At 42.3% G+C, this 20,518-nt stretch overlaps 1 protein-coding gene across 1 annotated transcript in view; it reads right to left on the reverse strand.

Moving 5' to 3' along the window:
* The window catches only part of LOC120988405 (membrane frizzled-related protein), a 41,343-nt gene extending 21,205 nt beyond the window's left edge, over window positions 1-20,138 (reverse strand). Inside the window, exons 1-7 of the mRNA XM_040415939.1 lie at window positions 19,995-20,138; window positions 16,504-16,813; window positions 15,051-15,164; window positions 8,171-8,275; window positions 3,291-3,507; window positions 3,081-3,211; window positions 2,884-3,009 (exon numbers count right to left, since the gene is read on the reverse strand). Of these exons, the coding sequence (XP_040271873.1) occupies window positions 2,884-3,009; window positions 3,081-3,211; window positions 3,291-3,507; window positions 8,171-8,275; window positions 15,051-15,164; window positions 16,504-16,813; window positions 19,995-20,138 (1,147 nt within the window). The remainder of the gene's footprint in view (window positions 1-2,883; window positions 3,010-3,080; window positions 3,212-3,290; window positions 3,508-8,170; window positions 8,276-15,050; window positions 15,165-16,503; window positions 16,814-19,994) is intronic.
* Between the last annotated feature and the right edge of the window lie 380 nt (window positions 20,139-20,518).

The following is a 20,518-nucleotide window of genomic DNA, read 5'->3' on the forward strand; positions in this document are numbered from 1 at the left end:
TATGTGGCAGCAGCATGAGAAGACCACAGAGTGGTGATGTGGCAGCAGCATAAGGAGACCACAGAGTGGTGAAGTGGCAGCAGCATGAGGAGACCACAAAGTGGCCCAGTGACATAGTGTTGAAGTGTCAGCAGCATGAGGAGACCACAGAGTGGTGAGGTGGCAGCAGCACGAGGAGACCACAGAGTGATAAGTTGGCAGCAGCATGAGGAGACCACAGAGTGGTGATGTGGCAGCAGCATGAGAAGACCACAGAGTGGTGATGTGGGAGCAGCATGATGAGACCACAGAGTGGTGAAGTGGCAGCAGCATGAGGAGACCACAAAGTGGCCCAGTGACATAGTAATGAAGTGGCAGCAGCATGAGGAGACCACAGAGTGGCCCAGTGACATAGTATTAAGGTAGCAGCAGCATGAGGAGACCACAGAGTGGTGAGGTGGCAGCAGCATGAGGAGACCACAGAGTGGTGATGTGGCTGCAGCATGAGAAGACCACAGAGTGGTGATGTTGCAGCAGCATGAGGAGACCACAGAGTGGCCCAGTGACATAGTGTTGAAGTGTCAGCAGCATGAGGAGACCACAGAGTGGCCCAGTGACAGAGTGGGGTGGTGGGGGGAAATACCAGTACCAGCTGAAAATGGTGGCTGGCAGTAGGAGCACCTGGCAGCAGGTGTGGCATCAGGCGGGTGGCAGCATTAGAATAGTAGCTGAAGGAGGTAGCCAGAATAAACAGGTCTCTTGTGTCAAAGTGTTGGTGTGGCACCATGATTATCTAGTCTGATGCATCAGGCACTGGTGTTTGAAAATCCTGGCTGATCCATGCCTGATTCATCTTCATAAAGGTCAGTTTCTCCACATTTTGGATGGACAGGAGAGTTCTCCTTGGGGTAACTATGGCCCCTGCTGCACTAAACACCGCTCTGATGCCACACTGCTGGCCGGGCAGGAAAGCTTGTCCAGGGCAGCTCGGCCAGTTGTGGCCACAAATCGAGTTTAGCTGCCCAGTAGTCCAGGGGATCTTCGATGTGGCGTGGCAGGGTGCACTCCAAATATGCCACAACCTGCTGGTTCAGGTTCTTCTCTATGTCTAGCTGCTGGTGGTGGTAAGTAGTTTCTTCAGTAAGCGGGTGAAGAAAACTGCTCATCAGCGACTCTAGACTTAAGTTGCTGCCAATGGACCTGGTACTGCTCCTGCCCACCCACCCCCACAGCAGCCATGGCAGTGGAACGTGAGCACAGAGGGCACCCCAGTCAGACCTGCGTGAGGATGGGCGATGGCTCAGATAAGCAGAGGCCAACTGACTACATAGGATGTCTCGATAGTAGTTCAGTTTGTCCTCCCTTTTAGCAGGTGTAAAAAAAGACACCCATTTTCGACCGGTAGTGAGGGTGTAACATGGTGGAGAGCCAGTAGTCATCCCTCTGCTGAATGGTGACAATTCGTCTGTCACTACGCAAGCAAGTGAGCATGCACTAGGCCGTTTGCGCAAGTGAATCGTAGGGACTTCCTGCCTCCATCTCCACTGCATACTGCCACTGTGCGTCTGGGTCCTCTGCTTCGTCTTCCTCATCGCCCTGTAGCTCCTCTGGCCGGTCCTGCTCCTTCTCTCCTGTCACCTGTGTAGAAAAACCACAAATTTCTCTACACATTTCTTGTGCTCGAATGTCCTCCTCCTCCTCCTGTAGTTCAGCCCCCACAGGGCTCATGTGGCCATGAGATTTAGTCGCCACGTCCTCTGTCCCCAGGCCAGCCAGATTTGCCAGCATCTGTTCCAGGACATGAATCAGTGGAATGACGTTGTTCATCCCATAGTCCTGGCGACTGACAAATAAAGTGGCCTCCTCAAAGGGCCCGAGCAAACGGAAGGTATCACGCATGAGTTGCCACTGGCTAACATTATACTTACATAGGGGAGTATCTCTGTCCGCCTGTATTATCAAGAAATAGTAATAGTAATCACTCCTATTACCCAGGCTGTGCACTCTCCTATTTAACCCTGTTCTCCTTTTATAGTGTAGATGATTCCTCCCTATCCTTTCCCTACTCCTTGAATAATCTTTCCCTGAACTTGGAAATCGTTTTTTCAGCACAATGAAGTATTTCCTAGCACTGTCCCTAGCGCCTGCTGACGTCTCTCCCTGCACTAAGCATACTGGAAAATGGCAGAATCCAAGATAGCTATTTATAGGGCTGTAACATCACAGCGCTGGCTGGCTGCTGATTGGCTGCATGCATGGCATTATGGGTGATCCCTCGTTCCCAGAGTTCTTTTGCTCCATGTCCTAACACGTGCAGCAGCCATTTTAGGAAAAAATGTGATTCGTTACCACAAATCGTAAGGAAATTCGGATTTGGTGCAAATCAAATTTTTCCTGAAATTCGGATCGAATTCCACTTTGCCAACCTCGATTTGCTCATCTCTAGCCATAACTTTACAGCTTTTTTCAGGTGGATGCAGGCAGATTTTGTAAATTAAGTGATTTAGAAATTTGTGCGTTACACCATTCTCTATTAAATAAAATGAAATTGTGTTAAAGTTCTGTGACTCTTTAAGGCAGCCAATCTTAACACTGAAGATGCCAATTTCGGCAGGGCAGGCCAACCATTTGATGTACTATGGGGGTGTTTCAAAACTCAATGTCAGAGGAAAGAAGGATTGGTCATGTTGAATTTCACATGCCCTATTCGTTTATTCTCAGGTTAAATAAGCTCCAACCAGAGGTGCCAGGCAGCAGCTTACTCCCTCTCACCCTTCAGAGGACAAGCATGCTTGACATGTGCATGGGAATAGCTGTCGGTCAAACGAACGTTTTGTCCATCTATTACCATTACATTATTGTCGTATTTATAATTTCTTACGCCTTTGCTCCTTGCAGACATACCCCAGTGCCACTGGCTGCAGTTCTCTTCATCTTTATGGTCAGCACAATCGGAAATGCCATCACACAGGGAAGGAAGTAAGAGGCAGCGTCTTCCGTCACACAAGAACTCATCCCAGGAACAGCTCCCTGGTGCAAAAGAAGACCAACGAAGTTGAACAAGCGGTAAATCTTTCCAAGAGTCACACAGCCTTACCTACCCTGAGTGACTTCAACCATCCGGTATGTAGCATGGAAGCCTGTACCTCCAGTGTGATCATCAGAGACAAACTGAACCTGCAACCAACTGGAGCTGGAAATGAAAGTGGTGGGCGGCACAGGACCGCAGAATCTGCAAAAATGGCATGAGTCGTCACAGGTAATATTATGCCACGATTATTAGCTGAATTATTGCACACTGAGAATTTTACCTTTGCGACCTGTTTTCATCTCGAACCTCCAACCAGTTGAAGAGGCAGAAGCCATAACGTCCCACGTCTAAGACTGTGACCTTTAGCTGGACAAGACGCCCCTCACCTGCCTCCAGCATCCAAGAGCAGTGACAGTTTGGGGGGTAGAAGAATGGGTAATTGGGGGAACTCAGTGATCCTTCAGAGCTCCTCAAAAATCCACCACATGCTAGAGATGGACATAAGAGAAAATGTTAAAAATCATACACAAAGGAGAAATTACACAGAAATTTTCAGAAATGTGTGTTAATGCCAAATATACGAGGATGGGTGGCGCTACGTGGGCACGATTTATTTCTACTTGTCATAGATCACTTGTGAAGGAGGTTCTTTTTTCCTGCATCACCCATAGACTGATAAGTAGCTCTCTTTCATCAAAGGGGTTGTCCCAAGATATCCATCGGCAGTCCCATAGAGAATGAATGGCCCAGCACCACGCATGCTCAACCGAAGCTCCATACATTCAGGTAACTTGGGACACCTGTTCTTATGATTGTGGGGGTTACAGTAGTTGGACCCCCACCAATCAGTTACTTATAGGTTTATATCTTGGAACAACCCCTCTAAAGAGGACCTGTCACCTCTCCTGACATGTCTGTTTTAGTAGATACTTGCATACCCCATGACACAGCAATTCAAGAGCATCTTTTCTTATAACTCCCTATCATGCCTTTCTTGTTCCTTCTAGAAATTGACAAATGGGTTTTACCAGTTGAGGGGGGGGGGGGGGGGTTGCCTGAGACACCCTGTTATTATCTAATCAGTGCTGCCGATGCCAACCTGTATATACACCTCTTCGGCAAGGCGCGGTTGTCAATGTATTCAGACATCTCTAAGAGGAATAACAGGAATGGCACAGGGCAGTGTACTAATAAATTTGCTCCAGAACTGAGATTTTATAGGGAATATAGGAACTTAGGAGTAGGTGAACTCAACCTGACTTTCCAAATGAAGTAGTGTATCTACAGTGCTGCCCATAATTATTCATATCCCAGGCAAATTTTGACTTAGTTACTTTTATTCAACCAGCAAGTAATTTTTTGATGGGAAATGACATAGGTGTCTCCCAAAAGATAATAAGACAATGTACAAGAGGCATTATTGTGGAAAAGAAACATTTCTCTGCTTTTATTTATATTTGAGCAAAAAGTGTCCAGTTGGCGTAAAAAAGGAGAAGCCTTCAACCCAAAAAACACCATCCCCACTGTCAAACAAGGTGGTGGGAACCTAATGCTTTGGGGGTGTTTTTCAGCCAATAGACCAGGGAACCTAATCACAGTAAACGGCACCATGAAAAAAGAGCAATACATGAGGATTCTCAACGACAACATCAGGCCGTCTGCAGAGAAACTTGGCCTTGGGCACCAGTGGACATTTCAGCATGGCAATGACCCAAAACACACAGCAAAAGGGGTGAAGAGATGGTTAGCAGACAACAACATTAACGTTTTGGAGTGGCCCAGCCAGAGTCCAGACTTGAATCCAATTGAGAATCTGTGGAGGGAGCTAAAGATCAGGGTGATGGCAAGAAGACCCTCCAACCTGAAAGATTTGGAGCTCATTGCTAAAGATGAATGGGCAAAAATACCTGTGGAGACATGCAAAAAGCTGGTCTGCAATTATAGGAAGCATTTGATTGCTGTAATAGCCAATAAAGGCTTTTCTATTGATTATTAAGAAGGGTATGAATAATTTTGGACTGGACACTTTTTGCTCAAATGAAAATAAAAGCTGAGAATTTTTTTTCCCCACAATAATGCCTCTTGTACATCGTCTTATTATCTTTTGGGAGACACCTATGTCATTTCCCGTCAAAAAATTACTTGCTGGTTGAATAAAAGTAACTTTAAGTAAAAATTTGCCAGGGGTATGAATAATTATGGGCAGCACTGTATACCAGACTTAGATATCCTGGCTGATAAGACTTTGTTCTGATCCCAAAAAAACTCCCCAAAAAGTCTATGCTCAAGCAGAAAACTAACCCCTCAAAGTCCCACTGGTGAGAAGACGTTACATCTAGTGGCCTGATACTTCTCGGTGGATGGATCAGTACAAGAGAATCTGGGCAGTGGAACTAAGCTACTAAGCATGTGTGACCACCAGCATTGGACACATTAGGTGGAATCAAACTGTAAGTAGAGGGAGGTGTCCTTCCCAGCTATCCGCCTGTAGTGTATTTTTTTGGTGGGTTACTGTGCCCAGGAGTGTTCGGCCACAGATGCCATGTTGGTGGAGGTGTAGAGGCGGCCATAGAGGGATGCTGTATTCCCCATGTGAGTGGGTTTTGTAGTTGCAGACGCCATATTAGTATGGGGAGGAAGGGGCACTGCATGTGCTCATCAATGTGGGCATGTGACCTATCCGGAGTGCCTATAAGGTTAGTCCCATTCCCGCTAAATCAGTTGGGGTGTGGCAAGCAGTTTGAGTAGACATACGGGTGCATTGGGTCCACAGCAGAAGAACTAGGACCACCAAGGTGAGGGATGCTTTACAGAAGCTTGAAGTGGCTAGGTGGTAGGGACGTTTATCAATAATGGAATCTTTTGCGCCAGAAAAATACTAACATTACAAATAAAAAGTAGCAATATGTTTCACCGCATTTTTAAAAAGGTGCACGGCACTTTTAAAATGTGTCTTTGCTAAATATAAACTTTTAATTTGTCTCTTTTCCCTCATATTGCGACTTTTTAATGCTTAAAATCAAAATGTGACTTTTCATAGCTATTTGCGACATTCCAAAGCAGCAGAATGAGTGACTTTTGGAGGCTGATTTGCTAAATTTTGCGACTTTTGCCTCATACTCTTGACGTCTGCTTGCCCTGAACTGATGACAGGAAGATAATATTGATGCGGGGAGCTAAGAGGTCTTTTGTTCTACATCTTTTTCAAATGTATTTACTTTCTGGGAAGGCAGATACAGGTGATTAGACAAGTGATAGGCGGATTTTTAAACTTTAAAATCGACACCATGTTTTAGATTTTAACCCTTAGGACACCAGAGGTTATTTTTTTTCATTTTTGAGTTTTCATTTTTCTTCCCCATCTTCCTTGAGCCATAACTTTTTCATTTTTCTGTTCACATAGCTGTATGAGTGCTTAATTTCTGCAGGACAAGTTGTATTTTCTTGTGCCACCATTTAATATGGGATACAATGTAGTGGGAAGTGGGTAAAAAAAAATCAAAATGGGGTGGAATTAAAAAAAAAAGAAACACAACTCCTCTACCGTTTTACGAGTTTGGTTCCCAAGGCGCTCCCTTTGCGGAAAAAATGACCTGTGCCCTTCATTCTCTGGGTCAGTACGATTACAACAATACCACATATGTATCTTTTTTTATGTCTAAATAGTGTAAAAATTACATTTTTATTACATAACCATATTCTGTGGGGGTAATTTTTTGCAGGACAATCTGTAGTTTATATTGATACCATTTTGGAGTGTGTGTGACTTGATTTTGATAATATTTTACAACTTTTTTTTGGACATTTTGACCCTTTTTACGTTACGTCATTCGCTGTATTGGAAAAATATTTTTATATTTTAATAGTACGTGCGTTTTCGGACGCGGTGATGCCCATGATGTTTTTCACCGTTTAGATGCCATTATCTCACGACATGATCACGGCATCTAAAAGCTTTAATGACCGCGATAGGCATTATTGCCAGTCGCGGTAATTAGCAGCGGGCGCCATGTTTACCCATTGCTCAACGGTGCTGGTAGTGAACGGGTTAATGTAGTTGGTTTTTCTTTTCGGACATGCGACAGTTTTATTTACCTATTATCACTATCATATAAGCAGGCTTAATCTACAGCTACAATTTGTGCCTTTTAAGCCAAGCATAAGTTGATAAATAACGCGTAATATACGCCAATTTGGTAGTTCCGCCCACTTTGACATTCAAAATTTTCTTGCATGTTTCATTCTTTCTGACGAAAAATAAGGAGAAAACATTTGATATATTTGGCGCAAATCAAAAGACCATTATTTTTGGTGCATTTAACACCATAATTCTGGTGCAACATGATAAGTAAATGTCCCCCTCTTTGTAACATTTCTGCTCTGGTGCCCCTCTGTGAGATACCAAAGTATGTTAAAGCCTGCTGCCCAGTAAAGTTAAAGGGGTTGTCTCACTTCAGCAAATAGCATTTATCATGTAGAGAAAGTTAATACAAGGCTTACTAATGTATTGTGATTGTCCATATTGCCTCCTTTGCTGGCTGAATTTATTTTTCCATCACATCACATCACATCACATAAACTGCTTGTTTCCATGGTTATGACCACCCTGCAATCCAGCAGTGGTGGCAGTGCTTGCACACTAATGGAAAAAGCACTGGCCTATGCGCAACTCCCGTGGACCTGGACACCAGAGGGCCTGGCGCCTTTTCCTATAGTGTGCTGCAAGAACGACCACCGCTGATGGATTGCAGGGTGGTCGTAACCCCTGGAACCGTGCAGTGTGTAATGTGATGGAAAAATTATTTCTACCAGTGCCTTTTATTAACTTTCTCTATATGATAAATGACATTTGCTGAAGTGAGACAACCTTTAAGCCCCGCCAACTACACCTCCTCTTTCCAGCCACTCCTCTGCGGGAGTCAGCACTGCCATGATCTTGCAAAAAGAACCGCAGGGGGCGCCATAACAGGTATGAGACAGCATTATTTTGAATGATTCCAACTCAAAAAAATTTTTTTTTTTATATTTAATTGTGGTACAACCCCTTTAAGTTGATTTATGCAATAAAAAAACAGCATGTACAGTGTGACATACAGAAATTCTAATAACATCCATGATTGGGGATTAGACGGAAGGTCGAATGAAAAGCCCGTGATTTACCACAAGGTGTTTCTGTAAATTCCTTGATCACATTGGTTTCCGAGGCAGTAGCTGCACTGTGATTGGACAATAGAACAACCGCTTTCAGATCTTCAACTTTATATTCTGCATTTAAGATAAAAGTAATAGATGTTTCACAAAACACACGGAACAACCATGCTGCACTTAGCCTCCATTCTTCCCATAGACTTTGACTGGAGTGGCAGAGTGCGTGCTGAACCACTACTACATTCACGTTCCTCCTCATTGTGAGGGGTGCAGTTGGGAGAAGAAGGGAACACAACACCCCCATTTTTGTGATCAGCATGATCCCAGCGATCAGGCGATCAGACACATCACTTATTCTGTGGATAATGGATAAAGTCAATTCAGGGAAAAAAAACTGTAATTACTACCCCTAGAGCTGGTTCAATAAGCCTAGATAGGTTTACCTGGAGGGGTTCCAGAATTACTTGCACATACAGCCCATGGCATAATAACACTTATTACAGTAAGCACTTATGAAGAAGAACGTGCACATTGTAGAAAACAAAGACATATGAGTTCATTCATGTTCCCACCCAGGATTATTCAGCCTGGGAAGATGATATTCCCATTTGGATTGGCTGATCATTTTGCCAACTGAGAGATCTGATCCGCTTTGATTTTGGTCCCAAAAGCTAAAAATAACAAGCTTTGATGTTCTTTTCTGAGTCGTTGGATGAACATTCAGGGATAAATAAGTCTGCAGAATGCTCTTTCTAAAGCACATGGTGCTACAAGGTGTGTGCTACTCCATTGCTCTCTATTAGGCCTTGTTCCCACCACAGTGAATCGCTGACAACACACTTACCCATTGATTTTAATCTGTTTGTTCACCCGTCAGTGATTTTCTGATGACCGTGGGTCAGTGGATAAATCACGGAGACATACACCACTGTGGTCTGTGATATGGACCAAACATGCTCAATTGAAGTCTATGGGTCAGTGAAAACCCACCAACACAACACGAATGGCATTAGTGTTCTGCTGGTGATTTTTACCAGACTATTGAAAGGAGATGCTCTGGAAATTACTTTTCAGCTGAGCAGTGTCCGTGGGATATGAATAATGTCACGGACGTTCCCGCGACAGGTGGCAGGAGATCGGTGAGACTGGCAACACGTGGTTTGATCTGGCATGTTTTCCGTTTGGATCAAATGACGTCTGTGTTGTTTCTGGTGCTTACCTCACCTTCTTTCCACAGGTGTGGCTAATTTGGTCATTTAATAATCCCTATTTATTATTGTTTCTCCCACCATGCTACGCGGTTTATAGTTTCTTTTTGAGTTGTGGATAGCTGGTGTGTGGATCTCGGCTGAGTTCCTGGTGCTGCCATAACCACTTGAAGTTAAGTGTTTTCTTCCCCTTTTGTATTTTGTTTGGGTTATTTTGTGTGTTGCAATTCCCTGTCATTTGTATTAAGGCCTGAGGGAGACTCCTGTTCATCCTTCCTTTAGGAGGAACAAGTTGTCTCAGTCCTGACATTAGTACCAGGGTTCTATAGGGTAAGTTAGAACATTAGGTATTCCTGTGTATGAACTCACCTTCCTCTGGGGTCTTTTTATACTGGTAGTTAGTCAGGACTTTGATTAGGGTTTTACTAGGAGGTGTCCATCTCCTTTCCCTAGTTTCCAGGCCTTATTCCCTCACCCCTTTCCTTCCTATGTTCAATGTGGTGTTTCCCTCCCACACCTGAACGTGACAAATAACACATGGAGAGAAAAAAACGAACATATGGATCAAACACGGATTCTTCACAGATATCTTCATGGATGAAACACGGGCCGATTGTCGACAGATTTCATACGGACACGGAAATGTCAACAGGGCCTTAGAGAAAGCAGGACTTAAAGGGGTTCTCCAGGCTACAGATATTGTTGACCTATTCTCAGTATCAGTCATTTTGGAAGCTAACAGAAGCAGAAAGCTCTGTACTCTGTGTAGTTTCTGGTGCTGGTGTACTAAAGCTCAGCTCCCATTCACTTGGCTGGGTGCCCTAAACAGCTGATCATTTGGGGTTCCAAGTGTCTAACCTCCACCGATCTGATATTGTCAACCTATCCTAAAGGTAGGTCTTCATTGTATGTAGCTTTGATAATCCCTTTAACCGCCTAACTGTTCTGCCAGAGCTCAGCTCGGGCAGAACAGGAAGGGGGGAGGGCTGCTTTAGATGCTGATATCTCCTCAAAGGTAGAGGCTAGAAGCATGGAACTGGAAGCATTGAACTTGTTTGAAAGCTAGCATTCAAGACCAAAATTACAGCATTAGTCCAAGTTAAACAGGAGATATCACTGTTAGAAATTGAGTCTGGAATAATTGTGTGTAAAACCTGTTCTTACTTTCAATTTCAGCTGTATACACTACATCCCGATTTCTAACAGTGATATCTTCCCATGTACTGAAGATATTGCTGTCATTCTGGTATTGTATGGAAGCTTGGAATGCCAGCATTCAAACAATACAAGCCAGAGATATGAGCAGCTACAGAAGCCGCTCCCACTCCCTTTCAGTCTGTATGAGAAGGGGGGCAGTTGGGGAGCTAACAGGCTGCAGGAGGAAAGGAAAAATAGTAAAAATACATAGAAGTGTGACATTATCACAGCATACAGAACCACATAATAAAGTTATGTTATTTTTACCACATAGTGAACGTCGTAAATAAATTCCACAAAATAATGTAAAAATGCTTTTTTTCATCTTTCCCCTGAAAATAAAATAATAAAAGTTTTTTAATACACTATATATACCCCAAAATGGTTCCTAAAAAACCTACAACTAATACCGGCCAAATTTTTTTTTTTTAAAGTAATGACTTCTAGAACACAAAGGGGAAAAATATTTTTGGTCCTTAAAGGGGTTGTGTTTTTTTAGTAAATAGCATTTATTATGTATAGAAAGTTAATACAAGGCACTTACTAATGTATTGTTATTATCCATATTGCCTCTTTTGCAGACTGGATTCATTTTTCTATCACATTAAACACTTCTCGTCTCCATGGTTACGACCACCCTGCAATCCATCAGTGGTGGTTGTGCTTGCATACTATAAAAAAAAGCCCCAGCCTATGTGCGCTCCTACGGTCCCAGTCATCAGAGAGGCTGACATTTTTTTCTTTAGTGTGCAAGCACGACCACCACTGCTGGATTGCAGACCGGTACGCCATGTTTGCCGAGTCCTTAAGGACTCAGGACGTACCGGTACATCCTAAGTTTAAAAGTACACTGCGGTGCGGTGGGGGTTAATAGTAACAGCATGCCCGCTGAAATCATTCAGCGGGCATCCTGTCACAATGCCGGGGGGGGGTTCATGTGACCCCGTATCAGCGATCGCCGCAAACCGCAGGTCAATTCAGATCTGCGGTTTGTAGCTTTTACCTGCGGTTGCGGCGGCGGCGGGCGGTGCCATCGGGTCCCCATGCGCTGTGGGGGGGACCCGATGGCATGGAAGGCAGCGCGATGTTTAAGGAAGGCATCGCACTGCCTTCCGGTGACGAGCCTGTGACATCCAGCCCCCCGAGGTAATCGCCCAAAAACTGAAAAAATTATGGCTCTCAGACTATGGAAACACTAAAACATGATTTTTTTTGCTTCAAAAAAGAAATCATTGTGTAAAACGTACATAAATAAAAAAAAGTATACATATTAGGTATCGCCGCATCCGTGTCAACCTGGTCTATAAAAATATCACATGATCTAACCTGTCAGATGAATGTTGTAAATAACAAAAAATAAAAACGGTGCCAAAACAGCTATTTCTTGTTATCTTGCCTCTCAAAAAGTGTAATATAGAGCAACCAAAAATCATATGTACCCTAAACTAGTACCAACAATACTGCCACCCTATCCCGTAGTTTCTAATATGGGGCCACTTTTTGGAAGTTTATAATCTAGGGGTGCATCAGGGGGGCTTCAAATGGGACATGGTGTCAAAAAAAACAGTCCAGCAAAATCTGCCTTCCAAAAACCGCATGGCATTCTTTTCCTTCTGCGCCCTGCCGTGTGCCCATACAGCTGTTTACGACCACATATGGGGTGTTTCTGTAAACTACAGAATCAGGGCCATAAATATTGATTTTGTGTGGCTGTTAACCCTTGCTTTGTTACTGGGAAAAATGGATTAAAATGGAAAATTTGCCAAAAAATGTAAATTATGAAATTTCATCTCCATTTGCCAATAACTCTTGTGGAACACCTAAAGGGTTAATGACGTTTGTAAAATCAGTTTTGAATACCTTGAGGGGTGTAGTTTCTTAGATGGGGTCACTTTTATGGAGTTTCTACTTTAGGGTTGCATCAGGGGGGCTTCAAATGGGACATGGTGTCAAAAAAAACAGTCCAGCAAAATCTGCCTTCCAAAAACCGTATGGCATTCCTTTCCTTCTGCGCCCTGCCGTGTGCCGGAACAGCTGTTTACGACCACATATGGGGTGTTTCTGTAAACTACAGAATCAGGGCTATAAATATTGAGTTTGGTTTGGCTGTTAACCCTTGCTTTGTAACTGAAAAAAAATTATTAAAATGAAAAATCTGGCAAAAAAGTGAAATTTTGAAATTGTATCTCTATTTTCCATTAATTCTTGTGGAACACCTAAAGGGTTAACGACGTTTGTAAAATCAGTTTTGAATACCTTGAGGGGTGTAGTTTCTTAGATGGGGTCACTTTTATGGAGTTTCTACTCTAGGGGTGCATCAGGGGGGCTTCAAATGGGACATGGTGTCAAAAAAAACAGTCCAGCAAAATCTGCCTTCCAAAAACCGTATGGCATTCCTTTCCTTCTGCGCCCTGCCGTGTGCCCATACAGTAGTTTACGACCACATATGGGGTGTTTCTGTAAACTACATAATCAGGGCCATAACTATTGAGTTTGGTTTGGCTGTTAACCCTTGCTTTGTAACTGGAAAAAAATTATTAAAATGGAAAATCTGCCAAAAAAGTGAAATTTTGTTATTGTATCTCTATTTTCCATTAATTCTTGTGGAACACCTAAAGGGTTAACAAAGTTTGTAAAATCAGTTTTGAATACCTTGAGGGGGGTAGTTTATAGAATGGGGTCATTTTTGGGTGGTTTTTATTATGTAATCCTCGCAAAGTGACTTCAGACCTGAACTGGTCCCTAAAAATTGGGTTTTTGAAAATTTCTGGAAAATTTCAAGATTTGCTTCTAAACTTCTAAGCCTTGTAACATCTCCAAAAAATTAAATATCATTCCCAAAATGATCCAAACATGAAGTAGACATATGGGGAATGTAAAGTAATGACTATTTTTGGAGGTATTACTATGTATTATAGAAGTAGAGAAATTGAAACTTGGAAATTTGCTATTTTTTACGCATTTTTGGTAAATTTGGTATTTTTTTATAAATAAAAATGAATTTTTTTTACTTAATTTTACCAGTGTCATGAAATACAATATGTGACGAAAAAACTATCTCAGAATTGCCTGGATAAGTCAAAGCGTTTTAAAGTTATCAGCACTTAAAGTGACACTGGTCAGATTTGCAAAAAATGGCCAAGTCCGTAAGGTGAAATAGGGCCGAGTCCTTGTGGCGAAACCAACCTCGCCACTGGGTTTTGGAGAGGCCTGTTTACCAGCCTCTTGCCTCAGGATTATCATACTAACTTTTAAACCCCTGAACCTATTCAAGTGAATTTTGGATAGGTTTGTCCCCAAGTTATACTGTTTAAATTGATGTAAGTTATATGTATGGACAATGTAAACTCACAAAGTTGTAACTTGTCAGCTTGGGAGGAAAATGCTGGGTGTGTTTCTATTGTGCCATTGTCCCATTGTGTGTTTAAATGGTGATGTCTGTCCTGTTGTCTACACATGTGTATTGGCGATTTCCCTTTGTCCTGAGAGATAATTGGATTGCTCCTCGGTTGTCTCCGGGACAGAGAGGAGGAAACCATGATGCATTGTGGGGATATGTTGTATCTGTTCTGTGTCGCAGTCTCCCTTCTGGTCCTCTGGGGGCGTGAACGATTGGTTACTGTACTTACATTGTATGTGTTGTAACATATTGATTGGTTGTATTTCAAAACCCTGTGGGCAGTACTATGTTTTTGGTTTGTGAATAAAAGAGGCTGTACGTGAAGTACAGTAAGTTCCTGTTTTAACCCTCAAAGTGAAGTGTCGTCTCATTCTTGGGGGGAGGATTTATGGTATGCTGTTCCAGTTTGACTGCTAGGATCGTAAACCTATTCGTATGGTTTCCTATTCCACTGGCTACAGCATTCATATATTTGAAGAGGATTTATCTGCTTCTTCGGTTCGGTGATGGTGGTGTCTGCCAAAGTGCTTGGAGACCTCAGGAAAACGCTAGGAGCATCGTCAACGGAGGTACCCAGTCGGGGTGCCAGGTGATCCGTTACAGTGCTTAAGGGGTTAAACATTAGTAAGTGCCTTATATTAACTTTCTCTACATGATAAATACCACTTGCTGAAGTGAGACAACCCCTTTAAGGCTAAAATTAATGATGTCACTAAGGGGTTAAAAATGCAATAGTGTCCAATAGTGCACCAACAAGATTTACTGCAGACACACATTAAAAATGTACAATAAAAAAGGGTTTTTCCAATTTAACATGACTATTAGGAGGTTAATGAATCTCTTGGACAAAGATCCATCTCACAGAGATCTTGCCCCATCAGAAAACAGAAAGGATGAATGATCTTGTTATTCCATTTTCTGAATGTTATATTTAAGTTATTAAAGGGGTTTTCTGGGACTTTAATATTGTTGACCTATCCTCAGGACAGGTCATCAATATCAGATTGGCGGGGGTCTGACACCCGGCACCTCCGCCTGTAGGTTCCCAATGTGAAATAGGAAAATCCAAGTCCTGGTCATTACTCACTGTTCATCAGAATCCCAATCGTGAGGCTAAAAATCAACACAAAGACCAGAATAATGGTGGTAATAATGAGTATGGTGAGGCGATTCATCTGAAGTCTTCTGCTCTGTAGAGAAACTAATAGAAGAAATACATCTAATGTCCATTTACAACCAGTACTCAGCTACTACTACGCCTACTATACTTATATAGTTTGCCCTTAGGGTAATTGATGGCATAAAGATATCACATTATTTAATATTTCATAATTAAATCCTCCTCTAGTGTCAAACAAGTTCATTGATGACCATTTAAATACTGAAGCATCTATAGATGAGTATTGAAAAAGTCATTTAAAAACCAAGCATTTTATACTCAGGTATATCTTAATCCGTGGGGGAACCTAGCAGCATTATGGTCATAATTAAAGGGGTTTTCCGCTTTCGAAGGATCCCTTGACAAGCTGATCATAATATGTCCCCCAACTGGGACCTCCAGGGATCATATATATATTGTGAGGAAACCTACAGTAGCTGTAAGGATAACATTTTCCTGCAGCGCCACAACAGGAGAAATTATGTATTACACAGTGACCAATCAGATTTTTGAGGAAGCCGGACTTCACTGGCGATACGCATGGGGCGCTACCTTATTTACTCAGGTCCACCCATATAGTCCGATTTCCACATTTGTTGTTTCTTTCAGGTATTAGTTGCTTTGATGCCAGATTATCGTCTTTTTATTCAGGATTCTTTGTTTGGTTTTGTAAGAAAATCGATTAGAAAATCCAGCTCTTTTAAACAACAGGAAACACTTTATTGATGCGGTAAAAACTTTCCAATCCTCATACGCAAGAAACAATCTACGCGTTTCGGACCCTCATGTTTCGGTCCTTAATCATGACATAAATGACATATACCAAGCAGTTACTTATATAATCCTCCCACACCAATCCATGGTGGTTTAGATGTCACATGACTAGAAGCTGCTTGATAAGATCAGAACACATAAAATTATTTTTTTTTTAACTTTCACAGTCTAATAAAATCAAGTCAAAGAAAAATCTTCAATGCAATATTCGGCTACAGACATATAATCAGTTATACTGCAAGATCAAATCATGTCTTTTATTTAGACCTGTTGGAATACATGTACTTAGTTGGAACATCCAGAAAGCCTCTCTGTTTAGAAGCTTCCTCCGATGGTCTCCACCTCGCAAGGGAGCTGTAACCCTTTCTATACCTTGTGCAGTCAGGGCTGAAAAAATCGCCTCCATGTACTACAGCAAAGTGCAGACTGGCAGCAGAGACGTTTCTTGTCTTGAAATGGGGTATGTCAGAAATATGTTTTCTTATTCTGGTTTTGATTTCATTTGTTGTGCAGCCTACATACTGAAGTGAGCAGAACTCTCATGTGATGAAATACACGGCAAATTTGGTAATACAGTTCAGATAAGCCTTCATCTCAAATTTCTTACCGTTTGCCGTGGATTCAAAGGTTCTGCTCCTTTTCATGTGGCTGCAACAAATACATCTGCCATGCCCGCACTTATAGCTTCCTCTGTTGGTTAACCATGTTGGTTGTGTTGTGGGGATATCGACGTAGAGACTGGGGCTCAGCATATTTCCCAGTGTTGGCGCCCGTCGCGCCACACACTTAATACCGCTTCTTGTGTACTTAGACCAGTTTTTATCATAACTCAGTACAGGAAGATGTTTCTTAATAATTTGGCATATATCCATAAACTCCTCACTGTAACACGTGGAGAACATAATAGCATTGTATATCTGTAAAGAATAAATCAAGGCAACTGGACTTACTGTAGATTTCTTGAAAACGTTTCACTCGTTCTTCCAACGAGCTTTCTCAATTCTGATAAATCCAGGAAGTGAGTAGACCTGGCATCATATCGGCAATCAAAGGAAATGGTGTCTCATCCCTCTATACATTTTAAAAAGAAAAATCCTTTGCAGTCACGTTCCCCTGCTCTAGATCGCTATCAGGAATTAGTTGAGAAGGACCTTGGTAAGTTACAGGACAGGATCAGAAAATATTCCGGTGCTAGACAATCTTGTATACAAAATTCAGGTGGAGAAAATGTTAGCTGACACATCAGTGTATATTAAGCTCAGTGGTAATCCTCTGTCATCATTCCAGGAAAAAATCGCACATATTCTGACCAGAGGTTTGGAGATGGGAATTTTCAGCCAGAAAGAAGTGGATTATATTTATGTACAATATCCAATTATTTCCATCTTTCATGCGCTGCCAAAAATTCATAAGAACGTTTTTCCACCCGCCTATGAGACCCATTGTGGCGGGGATAGGATCCTTTTTGGAAAAACTTTCTGAATGGGTTGATTCACTTCTCCAACCCCTTGTTCATTTAATTCCTGGATATATTAAGGACACCGGATCTGTGCTACAGGCATTCAAAAGTTTAGAATGGAAGGATACATATGCCTGGATTACGTAAGTTGTGGTGTCCCTTTATACAAACATCCCACACAATTTTGCATTGATAGCCTTCGATGGTTCGTGCATGCATATAGTGATTACACTTTGGTATTGCAGGAATACATCGAAATGGTGACAGATTTTCTCTTGAAACATAATTTTTTTATGTTTAACAACACATATTATTTACAGAGGTCAGGCGTGTCCATGGGGGCCAAGTTCTCCCCATCCATTGCCAACATTTTTATGGCGTGGTGGGAGAAGCGGTTTCTCCTCGTGGACTCCAATCCCTTTTCTGAGTCCATTAGATGGTATGGCCGTTACATCGACGACCTGTTGTTCATTTGGTCAGGTGATGTGGCGGCCATACCATCTTTCTTCGCCTATCTGAATCAATGTCTTGACACCATTTCCTTTGATTGCTGATATGATGCCAGGTCTACTCACTTCCTGGATTTATATTTTAGGGGTGATGTAGCTGTGTCTGGTATCCATATTTCCACATATAGGAAAGACACAGCGGGCAATACAATATTACTGGCAACTTCATGTCACCCCCCTTCCCCCATGTTATTCGCAACATTCCCAAAGGGGAAATGATCCGCACCAGATGAAATTGCACTGATGCGGATACATTTAGGAGGGAGTCCAATAAGGTTAAGAAAAGGTTGGAACACAGACTATATGCACCAAAGATGATATCAGGCCATAGAGATCTTGCATTGTTACTGGATAGAAAAGTTCTTTTTTTTCCGGAAAATAAAAGTAATAATAATAATTATAAAAACGAGATAAGAACAATTCATCTAGTGACAATGCTATTATGTTCTCCACGTGTTACAGTGAGGAGTTTAGGGAATATATGCCAAATTATTAAGAAACATCTTCCTGTACTGAGTTATGATAAAAACTGGTCTAAGTACACAAGAAGCGGTATTAAGTGTGTGGCGCGACGGGTGCCAACACTGGGAAATATGCTGAGCCCCAGTCTCTACGTCAATATCCCCACAACACAACCGACATGGTTAACCAACAGAGGAAGCTATAAGTGCGGGCATAGCAGATGTATTTGTTGCAGCCACATGAAAAGGAGCAGAACCTTTGAATCCACGGCAAACGGTAAGAAATTTGAGATGAAGGCTTATCTGAATTGTAATACCAAATTTGCCGTGTATTTCATCACATGTGAGGTCTGCTCACTTCAGTATGTAGGCTGCACAACAAATGAAATCAAAACCAGAATAAGAAAACATATTTCTGACATACCCCATTTCAAGACAAGAAACGTCTCTGCTGCCAGTCTGCACTTTGCTGTAGTACATGGAGGCGATTTTTTTAGCCCTGACTGCACAAGGTATAGAAAGGGTTACAGCTCCCTTGCGAGGTGGAGACCATCGGAGGAAGCTTCTAAACAGAGAGGCTTTCTGGATGTTCCAACTAAGTACATGTATTCCAACAGGTCTAAATAAAAGACAGGATTTGATCTTGCAGTATAACTGATTATATGTCTGTAGCCGAATATTGCATTGAAGATTTTTCTTTGACTTGATTTTATTAGACTGTTTAAGTTAAAAAAAAAAGAATATTATGTGTTCTGATCTTATCAAGCAGCTTCTAGTGATGTGACATCTAAACCACTATGGATTGGTGTGGGAGGATTATATAAGTAACTGCTTGGTATATGTCATTTATGTCATGATTAAGGACCGAAACATGAGGGTCCGAAACGCGTAGATTGTCTCTTGCGTATGAGGATTGGAAAGTTTTTACCGCATCAATAAAGTGTTTCCTGTTGTTTAAAAGAGCTGGATTTTCTCATCGATTTTCTTACAAGTCCTAAGTAACAGCCGTGTCCAGGCTGGCGTCCATGCTCACAACAGGTGCAACAGGTGAGAGCTGCAATTTTCTATTTTCTTTGTTTGGTTTTGCATTGATTGTTATTTTGTTATTTCATCTTGGGCTATACACACTGAGTCCTCATTTTTGGACCTTGGTGGATTCTGTGTTTGTGTTTGGTCTTATTTTATACCAGCACATGACTCATTGTATACCATTTATAATAATGTCTGTATGTCTATGTGGTCTAATAAAATTGTTATATTGCTTTTATATCTAGTGGATGTGCACTCTGTTGCGTTTTTTTTGGGCCATGCAACCTTTTCTGGTATTTATGGTCTGTCTGTATAAGGGTGGACATACAGGTCTTCTAGAGCCAGAGAATCTCTGTATAACTAGTGTACAACAGATAAGCGCCTGAACAAAGAACCCCACTCTATTAATGCCGAATTCCCTAATCGGGTACATAAAAATGAGTTTTCAAAATTGACCAACCCCTTTAATAGCCCTGCAGTACATGGTTCCCACTGAAATAGGCTGTTCATGTAATGCAGGCTATGTTCTTTGTAATTTCTCTTCTGGAAAAAAAAGACTCTATAAAATAAAATTGTTCCCCTGGAAAAATTCCTTAAAGGAGGTAGAATGGTTTAAAAATAAAAAAGAATCGTTACTCACCTCACTGGTTCCCCTTCCGCTGCTGTTTAAAATGCTGCTCCAGTTCTCGCTCCTCTCCACTTCATGATCCTGGGCACGGCACTCAGGAAATGGCTTGGACTGCCCACTGAGCCAATCACTGCTGCAGTAGGCAGTCCAAGCCATTTCCTATGTGTCAGACCAGGAGGTGGAGAGAAGCAGGGACCAGGGCAGCGGCATCACAGTAGTGGCAGGGGAAGTTGATATAACATTCTTGATAGATGATTACAGCAGTATACCTTAGAGGGTATTCACAGGACCCTAGGGCTGCCGTGTTGCAGGTCCATAAAAAACGGGCACTGGCCTTGTGCGCTGCGCATTGCAGAGCGGATTCATTGACATCAATGGGTCCGTGATCCATAAGATGCGCCGAAAGATAGGACATGTTCTATCTCTGGTGGTGCGGAGGCACCGACCTAGAAGTCCAGGGAAGGGCTTACGCGTGATCCGTGGGCTTCTGGGTCCGTGTTTTGTGGATCTGCGGTTGGAGGTCCACAACACGGGCA

The sequence above is a fragment of the Bufo bufo genome, chromosome 1 (assembly GCF_905171765.1).
Source record: "Bufo bufo chromosome 1, aBufBuf1.1, whole genome shotgun sequence".
Classification (NCBI taxonomy): domain Eukaryota; kingdom Metazoa; phylum Chordata; class Amphibia; order Anura; family Bufonidae; genus Bufo; species Bufo bufo.